The 19946-nt window shown below is 29.7% G+C and overlaps 3 protein-coding genes across 3 annotated transcripts in view; 1 reads left to right on the top strand and 2 right to left on the bottom strand.

The window, feature by feature from the left end:
• Positions 1-8342: 8342 nt before the first annotated feature.
• On the bottom strand, positions 8343-9398 carry LOC125854645 (uncharacterized). Its single transcript, XM_049534232.1, has 2 exons — positions 8915-9398; positions 8343-8770 (listed from the first exon to the last, which is right to left on the bottom strand). The coding sequence occupies exons 1-2, from the start codon at positions 9396-9398 to the stop codon at positions 8343-8345; spliced, it is 912 nt and encodes a 303-aa protein (XP_049390189.1).
• Positions 9399-9930: 532 nt separating this feature from the next.
• Positions 9931-12973, bottom strand: LOC125855045 (alcohol acyltransferase 9). The gene is made up of 2 exons (XM_049534688.1): positions 12489-12973; positions 9931-10931 (listed from the first exon to the last, which is right to left on the bottom strand). The coding sequence occupies exons 1-2, from the start codon at positions 12915-12917 to the stop codon at positions 9981-9983; spliced, it is 1380 nt and encodes a 459-aa protein (XP_049390645.1). The 5' UTR covers positions 12918-12973; the 3' UTR covers positions 9931-9980.
• A 2130-nt stretch (positions 12974-15103) lies between these two features.
• LOC125855069 (floral homeotic protein PMADS 1) overlaps positions 15104-19946 on the top strand; it is a 287719-nt gene continuing 282876 nt past the window's right edge. Inside the window, exon 1 of the mRNA XM_049534725.1 lies at positions 15104-15109. The gene's annotated coding sequence lies outside the window, so the exon portion shown is untranslated. The remainder of the gene's footprint in view (positions 15110-19946) is intronic.

The following is a 19946-nucleotide window of genomic DNA, read 5'->3' as shown; positions in this document are numbered from 1 at the left end:
TTAAGTAATTTGTCCAAGAAAAAATGATATTCATCTGTTTTACAAGATTTGTCAATTTTTTTCTTAACTAATTAAGATCTGAATTAATTCTTCTTAGATCTTAATTAGTTCCTCAAGCAACTTTTATATTTTATCTTTTTTCTTTAATTTAACCCTTCCACGTTCAATCGATGGAAAAAATGGTCGTTACAAATGATTTAAGCGTATGATAGAATGCTAAGTTTATAATTTAATTAAAATACATATAAGTTGGTTGAAGCATCGATATCGAAGAAAACAATTCTCATTTGACTATGGGCTTAGAAGATGAAAAAGGACATAATTAATCATGTATAGCGATACTTGAATTGTCCACCAATCAAATATTTATGAGTACCAAAGATAGAAAGGTAAGAATCAGAGCTAGCATGCCCAATCTCGAGTAAAAGGTAAAAATGATTACTATGGATGTTCACGGTTTGGATAAAAACCAATCCAAATCAAAAAATCAAATCAAACCGATAAAATAAAATCGATTTTATTTGGGTTTGGTTTGGTTTGGTTTTAGATTTTTGAAAACCGATAGTATTTGGTTTGGTTATGATTTTTTTCGGAAAAAACCGAAGAAATAACCGAACCAAAACGATGAATTATATACATATATTTTATTAATATACATACTTAATATATTGTTTTTATAAACAATTTTAACGATCTTATACATATTTTCATTAAAATTTCTTTATAATTTACTTATTGAAAGCAAAAATGACCAAGATGAAACATTTATCTTATTGATTTCATGTATATGAGTGTCTATGACAATTCATTATGGGACTGAAAATGTTATTGTCTCTTCCTTCTATGCCAATATAGTGAATTTTAAAGCTTTATTGAAAGTAAATTTAGTGATCGAAAGTTCAGTAATTTAAGTCATTCTAACTATTTTTCGTTTTGAATGGATTGTTGTCACTTTTTTCACATTTTAAATAAATTGTTTCTTTTATTTTTGTGTATGAATAACCAAATAACCAAACCAAACCAAACTGAAACCGATAATCACCAAATCGACAAATGTATATTATATTTGGTTTGGTTTGGTTTTCATAATTTTAAAATCGATTAAGTTGATTTGGTTTTAATTTTACCCAATAATCGATCCAAACCAACCCGTGAACACCCTTAACTATGGTATAAACTCTAAGCTCAATGATAAACTTACATGTTTTTTGAAATTTATGTATATTCTAATTGTTCTATCGAGTATCTGCAATCTTTTACCGACAAAAATTGAAATGTAAGGAATGTCAAATCACACTAAAAAAAATGAGAGCATGCGTGAGTGTCAGCACAATAAGCCATACGTTTTGGAGTCCTAGATTTTGACAAATGTATAAATTATGAGTATCTTTCATGTGGATCTAAAAAGCAAGTCTAGTTGTAGACTCATGGCCTAGTAGATATGATTCTATTATTATATTATATAGTATAATATACATCATGCTCATTGTAATGCATTTTAAAACTATATAGTATAATTCATTGTGACATTTTATATATATATATATATCTCACAATTGTACAAGCAAAATATTCCTTTTAAAATAACTTCCCACCCACTATTGCAACACTAGACTCCCATGCATCATTGTTTTCTACTTTTTCTCATCATGCCATTGACTTTTAACTCATATCTAATTGGTTTCCCCTTAATTAACTAAGCAAAAAGATTAGAAGGAATTTTATCTTTGATTAACCAATATTATAAATGAGCATTGATTCTTTTTGACATCTTGAACACAAAAGCACATCTTTTTGGACAAGATAATTTGCTCGTTTTGCATAATTTAGGTCAAACATTTTGAGTATTTTGAGGCTTAAAACTATGATTAAATTGATTGGCATATTCAATGGGGTAAGCTTTTGGCTAATTTTCTTTCAACCAATCAATGGCATTAGAGGTGTCTAATTTTCCAATGTAGTTAATCATTCATTATTAAGGGTCAAGGGATCATGATATTTTTTAATCAATTGACTAAAAAAGAATCCACTATAGTTTGCAAATATCGTTATGTAGTTGGTTGTACACTAAAATATATAATAAATGCATACAATAAAATTATGTATGATCATATAGGCTTGCTGCTACAATCTTTTTTCTCATTTTTCTTTGAGTCCAGGATCGGTAAGAAACAATTCTTTTTCTAAGGTAGGAACAAGGTTTGCGTATACAAAATATTTTTCAGACTTTACTTGTGAAATTACATTAAGTTTGGTGTTGATGATGATAATTTTGTTGGAAATTTATTGTATCCTTTTTATTTTAGTATATACTTCATTTACATGGACATTAGGTATACTTAATATTACATAATTAAATTGTTGTTAGGTTATAAAATTATTTTAAAATTTTAAAATTAAAAGAAAAAACACATATATGAATTTATATCTTTCAAGGTGCATAGTTGTCAATTTTGGAAGCTTACTTTTTCTATTTATACTTATCATTTATGCAATTGTTGAATATGATATAATAGCACTCAAGCAACAAAGTAATCATGCTTTATTTAATTATTGTTATATAAGTATAATGAAGTTAGGAACTATATATAATTAATTAAAATTCAATATTCTTTTTATGAACAATTGATCATTGACCAAATATAATGATTCATCTTGCCACTCAATTCTTTTCCATTTATGCCATTGACATAGTTGAGATTTGAAAAGATAAATTTGAAACATTAATTATAATAAAAGAAAGACAACTTGTATAAGTGGTGCATCTTAATTATTTTCCAATTAATTCCCTCCGTTTTTTTTAAAATGGCAGGGATGCATTGTATTTACTAGCTACTTTAATATTAATGATAATGAATAGAAGTATATATTAGTATATATTAATATATCTTCGAAAAGTCACACGCTAGTGATAAGTCATAGTACTAAATGTTTCTATAAGGTTTTCAACATATATTTTCAACACGTATATATTTCATGTAAATTCAAGTTGTTAGAAGGGGTATTTTTATTTATTTTATTATATTCTCAACATGCTCTCTCACACACTTCCCTGTATAAGTTCAAGCTATTAGAGAAAATATATTTTTATTAAGTTAATTATATTCTCAACATGTTCCATCACGTGCAATTCTATTTCTTTTTCACAAGTCACATAAATATTATTTTCTTTTACTGTAATAGTATTAGTGATTGATGATAATATTCAAATTCAAGACTTTTATTTGCTCTGACATCATATATTAAAATATATAACTATTTTACTTAAAAATTTAAACTGTTAAAAGAGAATCTACACTTCTTATTTACTCAATTATGTTGTCCAAACATTGCATACATTACTTCAAATGTTCTATCAATAAGGACACAACTTTTATTTGGTGTTTGTAAATTGATATCCATGTCCATATAAGAACCACTTTTATGCAAAAATTGTACATAAAAATTGTAAAAAAATAATAGAGCAAAAATGTACATAAAATAATAGTACTAAAATAATAGAGCAAAAAGTGGGGGGGAAAAATATCATTTCCCAAATAATTGACTATGTAGGACAAATTGTTTTCACCTTTATGCGTAAAACAAGCATCTTGTCACACACTAACTGGAAAAATATACGCCCTGTCTGGCGGAGCTTCTCTCTCTTTATTGTCTCTTGAGGTTTTTGTTCAGTTAAAAATATATCTAAAATATTTTAATTTTTAAAATTTTATTACTAATTTGTGTATGATTTTCTTCATGAAGTATCATAAAATATTTATCGAAACATATTTTAATTGTTAGTTCATTACTTTTTTAGTTCAGATAGAAAACTTACACGGTTGCACTTATAATTTATCTATGAAGCTTAAAAAAATTAAAATATTTTAGATATGTTTTTAATCTTTTTAACTATCGTTTTCTCGAATAACTTATTTATAAAGTTACAAAATATACCCTGTTTCCTAAACGATCTTATATACCTTGTTCCATTCCACAAGGAAATAGAGTATTTGTTAGTACTATATATATATAATAACCAAGAAAAGGAATAGCATCATCGAAAGTTTAATTCCTCACAAATGACCCTTGTCTATGCCTCACTTTTTTCACACTAATCTACACTAACGAATATAAAAGTAATACGGAGCAATAGATTTTGATTCAAATTCTAAAGTTAGTTCAGCTGATGAGAATTACTAATTAAAACTATGGGTGTGCTTGATACGAAAGAAAATATTTTAAAAAATAAGTGGGTTTTTCATTAAGTTTTTTTATATAAGTAAATTAAAAAAATACTATCCAAAGAATATATATATTTAATTTAGCAAAATATTATGAGGGTGGGATGAGGAGGGGTTGAGAGTTAGATAGCGGGGTTCAGGGTGTTGGGCGGATAAAGAAGAAATAATGAACTTGAAATATCACTTACGAAACTTATTTTTCATTAGAAAAGTTGAATTTTCCCATTTTTAATGAACTTGATTTCTTAGATAAAAGTATTCGCAAAATATTTTGACCTTTAATTATGAAAAAATATATATCTTCCTTTATACGTAACACACCATATATAAGGAAAACGAAACACAACCATTAATGTGGGAACGCAAGAATGTACTTAACTTTGATATCATTTAGAATTGAACATTTTATTTTATATCACTAAACATTGTCTAGCGGTCTTTTATTAATAATATAATTAAAAGAAAACCTTGAAAGAATATAATAAAGAATGGTATAGAAAATTTTTGAATAAAACTATACAATTAAGTTGTATTTATACAAGTAAGATGACATCTAATGGTAAACTCTAAAAGAATAAAATATTCTCAAGATCAAATGGAAAAGGAAAAAATATCAAAAGAATATTTACATGACAAAATTAGAAAAGGAAAAGGAATATCTCCATATCTCCTATGTATGTGCAGAATATATGAAAATAAATCCAACAGCCTCCCTCAAGTTGGAGGGGAGGAAGAAACCTCAACTTGCCTAAAAGTTTATGATGCACGGGTCCGGTCAAGGACTTGGTAAAGATGTTAGCCAGCTGTGAAGAAGATCTGACATAAGATAAAGAAATTAAGCCGACGAGATACTGTTGAAGGACGAAGTGACAGTCAATCTCGACATGCTTTGTCTGTTCATGGAAGACTGAATTTTTTGCGATGTGAATCGCAGCAAGATTGTCAGAGTGAAAAGGTACTGGCAAGGAGATCGGAACTGAGAGATCATCAAATAGGCGAACCAACCAAGCAAGTTCGGCTACAACCCTCCTCATAGATCTATACTCAGCTTCAGCAGAACTGAGAGAAATTGATGTTTGTTTCTTAGATTTCCATGAAATAGGAGAAGACCCGAGAGAAATATAAAATCCACTCACTGACCTTCGTGAATCTGGACAAGTACCCCAATCAGAGTCACAAAAGGCCATCAATTTGAAAGAAGCAGATACAGACATAAATAGACCAATACCATGATTTTTGAGCAAATAACGAAGAACCCGTAAAGCAGCTGCAAGATAAGGTTCACGAAGATCTTGCATATATTGACTCAGATGTTGCACTGTAAAGGATAAATCAGGCTTTGTATGTGTGAGATAATTGAGCTTACCTAACAAACGTCTGTATAAAGTAGGATCTTTTATAGGAATCCCTTTATTTGCTAGTAACTTGACATTAGGACCCAAATGTGAAGAAACATGAGATAAATGTAGAGAATCAAACTTTTATAGTAAGTCCAATGTGAATTTCCTTTGGGAAATAATCATACCAGTAGGTTCTCTCACAACCTCCATCCCAAGAAAATATTGCAACTGACCAAGATCTTTAATTTTAAACTCTTTGTCCAAAAAGAGTTTTAAGGCCTACTAATTTAGCTTCATTGTTTCTTGTCAACAATATGTCATCCACATATAATGCCACAATAGAAATAGAATCGGCGGATTTCTTAAAAAAAAAAAAATCATTCATAGAATGACTAAAACCTTTAAAATTGAGAGCAGAAGTGAGTTTAGCATACCATTGTCTGGATACTTGCTTAAGTCCATAAATGATTTTTTTTAAGCAAACAGACATAGTTAGGAGAAGGAGGTGCAAGACCGGGAGAAAATTTCATGTAAACCTCTTCATTTAAATCACCATGTAGAAAAGCATTGTTCACATCTAATTGAAACACACCCCATCCATTCTTCAGCGCAATAGCTAAAATACACTTGATGGTGGTCATCTCGACTACTGGAGAAAAAGTTTCATTATAATCAATACATTTTCTCTGCACATCACCTCTAATGACTAATCTAGTTTTTAGTCTTTCATTACTTCCATCAGACTGTTGTGTTACCTTATAAGCCTATTTAGATGGCAGAGCCTTCTTACCTGTAGGCAGCACAATAACATTTCATGTGTTGTTAAGGTTTAAAGTTATAAGTTCTTTATCCATGTCTTCCTGCCAACCCGAATGGTGAGCTGCCTGAATATAGCTAACACGTTCCTATATACTAGTAATGGAATTGAGCATGAGTTTATTGTTAGAAGATAAATCACTAAAAAATAAAGACTCAGGAGTAACAGGATTTAGGAAACAAGAAGAAGTCACATCAGTAAGATGGAGGGCATTGCAAATATAGTCTTCTATGTAATAAGGTTTCTTATGATTTCTAAAAGATTTTCTGAGTATAGTTTGAACAATAGGTAATGGATAAGAATGTATAGGAGATATATCAGGAGAGGAATTGATATGTGAAGTAACATTGGAAGGAGACAGAGATTTAGAAGGACTAGTAGATATGGGGACATTATCAAAATCAGAAGAATAATCAGAATTTGAATTTGATGTGGAAAATGAGATTCTAAGGGATAATCAGAAGAAATGATAGTAGTAGAAGGAAATAAAGTAGAATGTAAATCAGATTGTCAAGAGAAAGGAAAATATTCTTCATGGAAAATAACATTCCTAGAGACTGAAATTTTCTTGGTTTGTAGATCCAACACTTTGTAGCCCTTTTTTTCATATGAATATCCTATAAACACACAAGGTGAAGCTTTAGGATCAAATTTAGTTCTATGTAAAGGAAGAGTAAAGACAAAACACAAGCAACCAAAACACTTTAGATAAGAATAAGATGGTTTAACTTTGAACAGAACCTCAAAAGGGGTTCTTGAATTCAAAACACCGGAAGAAAATCTATTTATAAGATAAATAGTTGTTAACAAGCATTCCCCCATTAACCAATAGGAAGGTGAGATTGATATAAAAGAACTCTTGATGTTTCCAATAAATGCTTGTGTTTTCTCTCCACTACTTTATATTGTTGTGGAGTGTGGACACAAGTAGTTTGATGAATAATTCCCTTGGAAAGAAAAAAATTAGATTGAATTTTTTCACAACCTAATTCAAAAGCATTATCAGTTTTGATAATTTTAACTTTGAAATTGAATTGTCTTTCTACCATAGAAATAAAAGATTGAAGGACAGAGAATGCATTTGATTTAGTCCCAAGTAGATGAGTCTAAGTAGCTCTACTAAAATCATCAACAATTATAAGAACATACATATACCCATCATATGTAGTAGATTTATAAGGACCCCAAGTATCTACATAAATTAAGTCAAAAGCAACCTTGGTACAAATAACACTAGAAGGAAAAGATAACTTTGATTGCCTTGCCATAGGACAAACAACACACGAAGAAGACAACTTTGAACAAGATTTAGAAAATTGAAAAACTTTCTTCATATTACTCATTGGCATATGGCCTAATCTATAGTGCCATAGCTTCTCTTTTACATTGGAATCAAAGAAACTAGAACAAGAAGTAAACGCATAGATTAAAGAACTTGAAAACGATAGACTATGAAGACTGAAACTAGGTAGGCTCTTTGTAGAAACTATTGGCTGACTTGACTTGAAGATATATAGACCTCCTTGTTCTTTACCAAGCACCAGAGGCCTCTTCAGTGAAGGGCCCTAACATGAAACAAGCGTTAGGGGTAAAAAGCACATATTTTTGACGTTGTTTACATAATTTGTGAATTGAGATAAGATTGAATCTGAAAGAAGGAATATAGTGAACATTTTGTAGAAATAGGTTGGATAAAAGAGAAACAGATCCTGAATGAGTAACCTTTACTTTATGAGAATTAGGTAGAGTTACCATGATAGGTTTAGGTAAAAGATTGAAATTAGTGAAAAAACTTTTATCAAAAGTCATATGCTCAGATGCTCCTCTATCTAATATCCAAGAACAAGTGTCAACTTTAAACATGTAAGCATAAGAATTAAAGAGCTTGGTCATACCAGCATAAGTGAGGTTTGCAGATGTATTAGTAGACCCATCATTCTTTTGATTTAGTTTCTATAAAAGTTACAAAAGTTGTGCCACATTTTCTTGACTAAGAGAATTCACATCTGAATCATTTTCCACTCCATGATGAGTACGTACCTTCTCACGTACTAAAAGCATTCCTGGCAATAGTACCCTTTTAATACTTCTTAGATTTAGTGAACTTGAAATTTGAAGGAAAATCATGAATTTTATAGCATGGTCAATGGTATGTCCTATCTTCTTACAATAGTTGCACACCAGAGAAGTTTTCTTAATGAAATTTTCTTGTTGAGTTTTGTAATCATTGAACCTCATTTCTCCTGCATTACCAACAAGAAAGGATGTTGATTCTCCTGGATAAGCAGGAGTAGCAAGAATTTTCCTTTGTTTTTCATCTTGAATAACAAGAGAATAAGCTTGACCAATAGTAGGAAGAGAGGAAGATAACAAAATATTACTTCTAACCCCTGTGAAAGTGTCATTTAGACCCATAAGAAAATGAAGCAACCTTTCATCTTGCTGAGCTTTTATATTTTTTTCTTTTGCTCCATATACACACTCACAACTACAAGCAGAAAAAGTGTTTAGTGCATCTAACTCATCCTACAAACTCTTCATTGTTGTGAAATATGCAGAAATACTGGAATTTCCTTGAACTACAACATTTAAATCTTTTTGAAGTTGAAACAATTTGACACCATTAGCCTGACCAAATCTATCTTCCAGGTCAGACCATAAGACTTTGGCGATTTGGGAGTACAAGACAAACTCAATAATTTCTTTTGAGAGAGAATTGAGTAACCAGAATAAGACCATGTCATTACATCTTGACCAAGCCTTTTGAAGAGTTATATTAGTAGGAACAAATAGGGATCCATCAATGAATCCTAGTTTGTTCTTCGCTGAAAGGGCTATAATAGCAGCCCTTCTCCAGCCATCATAACTCCTACCGTCAAAAACAGTGGAGACAAGGTTCATGTCGGGATAATCAGAAGGGTGAATGTAGAAAGCATGTGATAAATCCACTGCATTAATTGCAGGAACTCTATCACTCGTTTCTGTGATTTGAGTATTGGATGATTCAATTTCAACCATTTTTGAAAATAAAGAAGAAAAATGAAAGCGGAAGACTAAAAAATTAAAATTAACACTGCTCAGAAACCATGAAAGAATAAATGAAGAACAGTATAGAAAATTTTCTTCCTGTATTTTTGAATGAATAAAACTATACAATTAGGTTGTATTTATACAAGTAAGATGACATCTAATGGTAAACCCTAAAAAAATAAAATATTCTCAAGATCAAATGAAAAAGAAAAAAATATCAAAAGAATATTTACATGACAAAATTAGAAAAGGAAAAGGAATATCTCCATATCTCATATATATATGCAGAATATATGAAAATAAATCCAACAAATCTCAACTGAGATAAGTACAACGGAGACAGTGTCTAGCGGGTCTTTTCCATTCCATTTCTATGGTTTTTAACCTTCTTGTTTTTTTGTTTTTTTAGGGAGATTGAATTTTACAAATTTAAAGTTAATTGGACATAGATTATTGCATTCACAATTTCTTTTAATACACATTACATGAAAACACATACATACACAAAAGAAAAAAAAAGAAAAAAAAAATCAAAATTAGAAACTAATTTTTTTTCCTAAACAATTAAATTCAAGCAGAAATCATTTTTTGATTTTCAAATTGAAGATGTCCTTTGATGATATCTCCATTAACATCATTTACCTCCCAAAGTTCCTTCATATAATATTCAAATTTCTTCACAACATTTTCTGGCACAGAAACCAATACTCTAATTCCATCAATTTCACCCAATGACGGTAAAAACAAGCAGTAAATATCACTTGTTAATGGACCCATTTGAATTGGTTTACCTTCTCCAAAATTTACCTCTTCTAAGCTCAATCTTGACCATTGTGAAATTACCAAACTAGTCGATAAATCCGTTTTTACCGTTTTATCCTCTAATAAATCAACGATTGATTTTACCGTATCGTTTGTTAATTCGGACTTAGCATGTTGCACTAATTTTACCGTGTCTTGTAAGTTACCATTCACCACTTGCTTAACTGGTGCCTCGGCGCACCCTAGCACAAATCCATTCCCATAATACCCTTGTGGTAATTCTGGTTTTACTGTCTTCCTAATGTTAACGGAAAATAATAGTTTCACGTTTACAGAAGACAATAAATCCAATGATTTTACCCAACACCGCCACGTGTGAGATGCTAGGACTTCAAAACTAGTGGATTTTACCGAGGGAGAACATTGTCTTTTCAAATGTAGAATTTGGGATTGTGAAAACGTAATAGAAGTAGGGGTAACAGGTTGTGATTGTAAATATTGGTGAAGGTTGAGGCTAAATTGGGGATTAGGATCATCAAGGGGTATTTTCGTAAATGTGGGATGTATAGAGGTTATTTGTGTCGGATCACGGGGTTTCAACACGTGGCGAGAATGGAATGGTTTGATTGATAAACTGACTGTGGGATCCACGGTATAGTGGGCCCATGCATGTAAAAACTGAGCGGTGCCGATGCCGTCACATATGCAATGGTTGATTGCGGTGCAGAGGATCATGCCCCCGCAACGGAGATTTGTTACCTACAATGGGAAACAAATGTGGTTACGAAGGGATATTTTTGTCATTTAACATAAAAAATATTAAGCTAAAAGAAAAAAAAAGACCAAATAAAACAAAGTGAAAGGAACAATAGGGAGAAAGCCATTGAAAGTGGGAGTAGGGTCACTTTAAGTCATTTTCCATGGTGCATTCAAAGAATTATTCATTAAAATATAACTTTTCGATATAATTTAAATTTATACTGCAATACTCCCTCCGTCTCATTTTATGTGGCACTTTTTGGATTTCGAAATTCAAATAAGTCTATCTTTGACCGTAATTTTTTTATAGATCTTTTAAATATTTTGAATCATCAATTATTGTGACTTATAGTATTTTTTACGTAGTTTACAAATATATAAATTTCATTTCAAAAAAATTGAAGATTCCATGCGCAAATTCCCAGTCAAACTTAAATTGTTTGACTCTCGAAAAATAAAAAAGTGTCACATAAATTGAGACAGAGGGAGTATAATTTTTCGATAATGAAGATTCGTATGAACATCGTGTGTTCCCTCTTTGCTTCTACTAACAATGCTACTCCAAATACAAAGTTAATTATTATATCGTTACTTCACATATGAACCCTAACATGAATCTATTGTTATATATATCTAGCTAATCATCTATGATATGTACGATTTTATTATGAATTCGATAAAATATAGTAGGTTTGATTCAAATTTTATATGTGTTAAAAATTTAATTTATTCAATTTTTTTTAGAATTGAGAACATGTTATAAATTCAAAATCCTACTTTCACTTTTCAATTGTCTTCACATGTTATGTTCGTTATTCGATACTATCATTCGAAATAATAATTTAGGTACACTTGTTAAAGTGAGCATAAAAATATATTAGTAATTTAAGCGCATTATGGGTTATATGTTTCACTATTCTTCCTAGTTAATACTATTTGAATATACAAAGAACATGATCAAAGTTAATAAGGTTACTAATCAAATCAAATTAAAGCATGTAAACCTTTATATTAGTGTTAATCGGAAATATCAGAAGAAAATGTGAGATGATGGTGAAAAGGGAACCATACATGTTGTCTTGGGAACATCACACACACGAAAGTCCTATTGAAATACAAATTTAATCTTTAGCCATAATATTTACCTTAAATTTTCAAATATTTGAGAGGATATTATTAATCAATAGCACATATTCTTAATGTTACATCTCTAAGTAATGTTCACTTGTTGTAATTAAAAATATGAAAACTCTAACAAGCTAAGTTGAACCATGTAACTATATCAAGATATTTCAAAAACTAAACGAAAAAAAATTCTACTAACTTATATACATAGACAAAGTGCAAAAACACAGAGTAGAATCACACAAGCATATTTTTAGTGTGCTTCATGCTAGTAAGGAAAGAAAGAAGAGTGACAATATATTAAAAATATTTGTCCTATATGTGTTTTTAATGTATAAACATTAAATTTCATTTTTTCTGAGAGGTGATGTGATAATTAACGTATAGAAGTTAAACTCAGATGAAAAATAAGAGTGTAATTTAGAAACTAACCTGCACAACTAGAGGAGGAATATCCAAGAAACTTTGAGTTTCATCTTTATACAATAATTTTCTCCAAGATTTATCAGGTTTATTAGAAACAACAAGAAGTTCATCAGCACTTAAATCCAAAAATGCTTCAGCAAAAATAGCACCTTTTCCATTACAATCTACTTGAAGTTTATGATTATTTTCTGGACATTTTAATAATCTCCCTGCTAAAGGATAATAATCCACTAAAACTCTTGATAGTGAATATTTAAGTTTTTCCAAATTTATGGACTTAGTAAAAAGATAAAGATACTTAATTGAAAATCTAAGGAACATTTGATCATCAAGATTTGATAAATAAAGGGTGTGATTTGGTGTTGGACTAATTGGACTTATGAAAATAGGCTCTTTTGAATAAACACAATCTGGTAGATCTATTGAGCATAACATGTTTTTTTTTTTAAAGTAATGGAGAGATAGTTTTAATTGGAATGACTTATGTTTTTGGAGAAGAAGTAAAGGATATATAGAGAGTTTTTATAAAATGGAACTATAGTTAAAGATCTAAGGTTAGATATAGTTGTTGGGGTTGGGGGGTTTTGGGGGCGGGGGGAGGGGGTTGGTTCGCGAGAAGAAAAAAGGATATTGCATCTGAGACGAGATGATAAAAAGGAGAGAAGAAAAAAGGATATTGTATCTAGCACGAAATAATAAATAAGGGAATTACTATAGGAGAGATTCCTCCCCCAAAGAGTAAGACAACAACATAAAAGATTAAAAAAATTGAAGCTCTCATTAGTCTTGCTATATGAGCTAACCTTTTTGAATTTTTTTACTATTGTTTGCATAGTTTTATGGAATTTACATGTGCTTCACATACCCCACCCCCACCACACCTTTTTTATCTTCATCACATAAGGTAAAAAAAAGAAAACTTATATACAATGCTTTTCATGGGTTGTCCCTTTTTTGAGATTGGTGTTTGGTAAAATTCCTGTTTCTGTTTTAACTTATAGACCTTTTTAGATTTTAGTTTAAATATATATTTTTTGAGCAAATTGAAAATCTTATGAGAAGGCATTACATTACAATTTAAAAGTTTATAAGCTATTTGCAAATGTTCACTACAAGAAGATGGTTTAATAATTTATCTGTAAGGTTGAGTAATATATGAGTAAATATTAGACTCAAATTTGACGTTATCACAAAGGGTGATTGGAAGGGCTACATTTGCACTGTTTTTTTTAAAAAAAATTATATACAATATAAATGATGACCTAAAAATAGAGATTTGCGTAGTGAGCCATATCAAATATAGAATATATTTAAACTCAACATAATCCACTGAGAAGTAGGTACTTGTAAATTCAAATTATACCAACTTAGAATATTGCACGTAAAAATTAAATATAAAAATTTGTGGCTATACATGTCCTAATTGTTATGTATATGATTAATGAGTCATATATATTTATCCATAGTTGAATGATGTAATGAGTAAGCAATCTAGGTTTCTACATATATGATGGCTAGCTAGTGACTTTGCTGATGGAGTGCAAATCTAATGTGTAAACCACAAGTGTATATGTATATATATATATATATATATATCATCTAGCATGCCATTAGTCATCACTACTACTATCGAAAAGATTGTGGGATGATAAGTACTCTTTTATTTTTAATTAAAGATTTTAAATTCGAATTCTGACTATAAAATTATTTATTTTTGATAGGAGAAGCTCTACCCCTAAATGAGACTTTCCGACATAAATTCAAATTAGGTGAATTCCAACATGCTTAATACCACACATCGAGTAGAAAACAAACCCACACACATTTTCATGATGAGTTCATGTTGCGTTTGATTAATTATTTATTAGGCCTGCCCCTTTCGGTCCTTTTTTCCTCCTTATTTTTGTCAAGGAATTTAAATAAAGTATCTTTTTATAATTTTTTAATTACATGAAGTGGCAAAAGGAATTTTATCCTAGTTCAATAGTCAATATTATCTGTTGCCTAAGCTTACACAATATTTTTTAATCTCTCTCTCGATAGAAATAGTTTTTCCACTACAATTTTTTTTAATTGTTGTTACAACAGAGACATATTCATAATTTAAATTTTATGAGTTTAGAATTTTAAAATTGCGTACACATTTTTTTTTTTTTGTAAAATTATGTTATTGTCTTGGTTGCCAGGGTATCATTGTTATTTTAATGTCCACTTTGAAAAATAGAGACGTGACAAGTTAATTTCAAATAAGGACAAAGAAGAAAATCTCCTGAGGGAAAACATAGGCACAAATCTTTAATGATATTGACCTCACTTGATTTGATATTTAATTTCTGTTTTATTCAGAAAAAAAGTGATACGTTTTTTTGTGGTATAAGATGCAAGAAGGAACAAGAAATTATATGAAAAACCATCAAGTATAATTTCAATATGTTTGACTACATTAGTATAATGCCAAACAAGTGCATTCATGAAAGAAAAAAAAAAAGAAATACTAATTATTGACTAGAATAATCAATATCGTCAAATGATATGGTGTCATGGATGTAATTGTTTTTTACTTTTTTTCTTAATTCGAGGTTGTGAGTTCCAGTCTTGTGTATGAAAAAATCCTTAAAAAAAGAAGAGTTTTCATACTATACTAAGCTAAACAAAGCCCACAACACAAAACAACTACATTATTTTTACAAATTTTAGCTAGTATACAATGTATAATCAATGTCCAAATTAATTAAATATTTCTTATACATTAAATATACACCAAGACAACTACAAATTACTACTGTTATTTTAATCAATTGACAAAAATGTTACTTACTATTAGAAATAAAGGTTTTGTTTCAGCACAAATTAATGGAAAATTTATGCTGTAATAAATAATTTTTTCACGCATTTCCATCGAACTAGCTGAAAATGAATGGCAGAAAACAAACTGTCATAAAAGTAGTGGGTAACTTCCTAATTTTTTCATATGAAGATATTACTTTTTTTTTCTATATTCACTCTATCAATCAAATTATCAGTGGGACTAGCATTGAACAAAAACATTAGTAGAGACTTCTTCCGTCTTAATATATGTGGCAATAGTTTAACTTAAAACAAAAATAACTTTTAGCGATATATACTAAATTACTAGTATCTTAGACATTTGTGCAGTTATTAATCATTCCATTAACAATAAAAAATAAATTTTAAAGTCAAAATATTTTCAATAAAAAAACATGATTTTTTTTTTTTGGAACGATCTAAAATAGAAAATGTATTTACATAAATTGAGATAAGAAACGGGAAGTAAAATAATAGCAGCCACAAGGCCCACGAAAAACAGAAAATGATGACAAATATGAGGTACTATTGAATATGCCAGTATATGAACGCAAAAGAAATGGTCCAATTCTCCAACTACTACTAGTTTTTTTACAAGAAAAATAACCCTTCGAAAAAGCGATTTTTTTTTTACTTTAGAGTTAAAAATAATAATAGTAATAATAATAAAAAGAATAACCTCTTTTTTCTAAGTTCAAAGCTTGGGAATATTGGAATAAGATATGATTTTGACTAAACTTCCATTAGGAATTTGATATATTCTGAATTGGTTCACTCTTCTTTCTCCAAAATATTCTAAACTATAAAGAGAGGATCAATATGTCTCTTCAACTATTTTAAAATTCAAACTATTGCCTAAAAAAATATCTAGCACCAAATCAATTAATATCCCTTTATGATATATCAACAATATACAAATATTTTATGCTAATTCCTAGTCCTAGTGCTAAGTGCTAACTAGGAAACACAACATTTTATCATGGTAGGGGCCCACCCAACAAAAGGTGTGTGAGACTCTATTCATTTTTTGACACATAGACAAGTGGGCCATTTATGTACTTTTCTATTTTAAAGCAAGAACTTTCTACAACTAACAAAAGAAGAAAATATATTTACATATAAATTGAGTTGAACAAATATAAAAAATGCAAGAAAAATTATGTGTGTTTGCTAGTTTTTTAATCATTATTAATATTATATTAATTTGTGGGATTATACCGAGTATATTATTGATGTTGTAGTTGTATGTTAGTTTGAAAATTTTATTTTGATATGATATTTTTTTTGTGTATTCATGTTGTGTTTTTTTTTTAAAAAAAAAAAAAAAACTCTTTCATAATTATTGTGATTTTAAAATGTAGTCATTTTATTTTAATTGTTACGATCTGAAATATCGATTGTTATCTTATTTTTAAATTAGAACTTTTGAAGGAAAGTAAAAAAAAAGTTAATTATATTATTATTGTGGGGATAATTGTTTAAAACAAAGTATCACTACTCAAAGAAATAGCTTTTAAAACGTAAAACTTTAAACCTAAACTAAAATAACAACAGTAAAATAATATTTATAATTAATATATATCTTATCAGATATAATACAATTCACTGAATAATTATAAAAATATAATAAAAAATGACTGTAGGGTACACATTTTATACTTGTTGAATGCTCATTTAATTAAATAACTTTTTTGAATTTTCTTTGTAACGTTGTTTCTTAAATCAAAACATGGTCTTGTTAATTTTACTAAAAATCAAAATTACATATTTTGATGTCCAAACTAAATGTGTATTTTTTTAATAAAAAGTTAACGTTTTTGTTGATGTTTGAAAAAAGTTGACATCCTCGTTGATGTTGAAAAGAAATAAAAAATTACTTTTCCAAATCTTGATTCTCTTTTTATATCTAGCCATCTTTAATTAAAACAAATTATTATTGCACAAATTTAACAATAATCATACAATATTTTTTAAAAAATAAAATAAACAAAATGTAATCGAGAGAATATTTTAAATACTATTTTATTAAAAAAATTAATGATCAAATTGTAATGATGATAAATCGTACATTTTACATCAACTGAAATTTTACACAAATTAAACTAAAAATATGTTATTAGGATAACGATACATTTTAAAAACTATTTCTTTGAGTAGTTGTAACGACCTGTTTCCGTCGTTATAGAAATGCCAACGGTGAAAAATTTGGGGTCGGAAAACTTTTTCGTAATATTTGGATTTTACCAACCTAGTCCAGATCGATTTGGACGAAATCGAAGTCTTTGAGGTGTAGGAAAATCTGGTAACAATCAGGTGAATCATTTATGATTTTGGTTGCATGAGTAGTTAGATAACTCGTTAAGGAATCCGTACGACTTTACAAAATTGAATTCAAGTGAGTAGGACTCCCAAAATTGATCTTAGCGCTAAGGGTATTTTTCTGAACGTCGTTGGTTAGAGATGTGTTGTGAAATGAGGATTTTGGATTTCTCAAAATAACTCTCTGTTTCGTTCCAGCCGTTCTGGCGGGGAAGCTACAGCGGGATGATGGTCGTTGTGGCGGACTCAACGTGACTTAAGGTCGTTAATAAACCCCTAAACGACCTTATTATGCACTTTTCGACTTTTAGAACTAAGGAACGAACACCAGACGACTCCTACTCATTTTTTACCATTCTTGAGACTAAATGTAAGTTTTTCACTCCCCAAATCCATTTTTCGATCCATATAACGTAATAGAATGGATGAATATTGATGAGGGAGGGTTTTGTTATAGATTCTATGATGGAAACAACCCTAATTTGGATAATTGGGATTATGAGTTTGATCTAGGGTTCATAGTGTTGTTAGTAATTCGAGTAATTGATGATTGTTTATTGACTCCCGTATTATATTGATTGTTTGTAGAGCAAGAACAAGCGGAACGAATCCGGAAAGGGAAGGATCAAGTTTCTTAGGGTTTCAAGCTTGTTTCGAGGTAGGTGATAGTTGTGATTCTATAATTGTGTGATGTATGCTTGTTCTTGCTTCATTATGATACTTGTATATGTATGAATGTTGCAATGTTGATCACACTTGTTGTAAATGAGATAGATGAATGATGATTGCCACGAAATCATGACTTAAATGTATGATCTTAATGCTATACTTATGATTGTGATTGTGATTATGATTGTGGTGCGTTGAATGGATCGGTTGCCACGTTCCGGCATAACTAACTTGGATCGGTTGCCACGTTCCGGCATAACTATGGGATCGGTTGCCACATTCCGACATAATTATGGGATCAGATACCACGTTTCGGTATGCTAATTGTTTGGGTTTGGTTCCCATGAGAGGACCAATGATTTGATAAAAAATGTTCGTTGTTCGTAAATGTTGAAAATATTATATATGTTGATATATATGCATGTGATTATAATGTTGTCTTGACTTACTTATGTTGCATTTAGTGGGATAGCCGCGTGATCCTACCAGTACACTATGGTTGTGTGTTGATACTGCGCTTGCTCTTATTTTGGTTGAGTACAGGGTATCTTCAAACGGCTATTGACAGACCTTGCTTAGGAGATCAATGATCGTTCGAATTCAAGGGTGAGTCAATTCTTTCGGGCTACCATGGGTTCTCTTTCGTCTATGTCCACCATTTCGGACTTTGACTATGTTCTATTAGTTATTAGTACATTAGTTGGGGATTGCATCCCTTCTTGTTTAGACTTGAATCATTGTTAGATGTTTTGGTACATTGACTTTCAGGTTTTAGGTTATTTCTTCCGCATTGTTAGTTTGTTGTTAGACTTTTGTTGGAGTTTATGGGAACTCCCTCTTTATTTCCTTAGTATTTAACTTGCTTCCGTGACTTAAATGCTTTAGTATTTTGTTTAGTTGCTTGGTTTGGATTGTAGTAGTGGTTCTCCCACCGGAGAGTTAGTGTGGGTGTCAATCACGGCGGTCTGAATCGTGACAGTAGTGATACTTTGTTTTAAGCAATCATTCCCACAATAATAATATAATTAACTTTTTTTTACTTTCCTTCAAAAGTTCTAATTTAAAAATAAGGTAACAATCGACATTTCAGATCGTAACAATTAAAATAAAATGACTACATTTTAAAATCACAATAATTATGAAAGATTTTTTTTTTAAAAAAAAAACACAACATGAATACACACAAAAAATATCATATCAAAATAAATTTGTCAAACTAACATACAACAACAACAACAATAATATATTCGGTATAATCCCACAAATTAATATAATATTAATAATGATTAAAAAATGTAGCAAACACACATAATTTTCCTTGCATTTTTTATATTTGTTCAACTCAATTTATGTGTAAATATATTTCCTCTCTTGTTAGTTGTAGAAAGTTCTTGTTTTAAAGTAGAAAAATACATAAATGGCCCACTTGTCCATGTGTCAAAAAATAAATGAAGCCTCACATACCTTTTGTTGGTTAGGCCTCTACCATGATAATTTTTTGAGCAACTTACAAAAATGACTATAGTTTAAGAGTTATTAAATTGAAATAGCCATAAGTGTGATATTTACATAAAATGGCTATACTTTCTAACTTAATATAGCCGTATTCTATGCCTGCCCATTTTTTTTTGTTAAATACATTAATATATT

The sequence above is a fragment of the Solanum stenotomum genome, chromosome 2 (genome assembly GCF_019186545.1).
Source record: "Solanum stenotomum isolate F172 chromosome 2, ASM1918654v1, whole genome shotgun sequence".
Classification (NCBI taxonomy): Eukaryota; Viridiplantae; Streptophyta; class Magnoliopsida; order Solanales; family Solanaceae; genus Solanum; species Solanum stenotomum.
The sequence above is the reverse complement of the archived record's forward strand: the minus strand, read 5'-3'. Positions and strand labels throughout refer to the sequence as shown.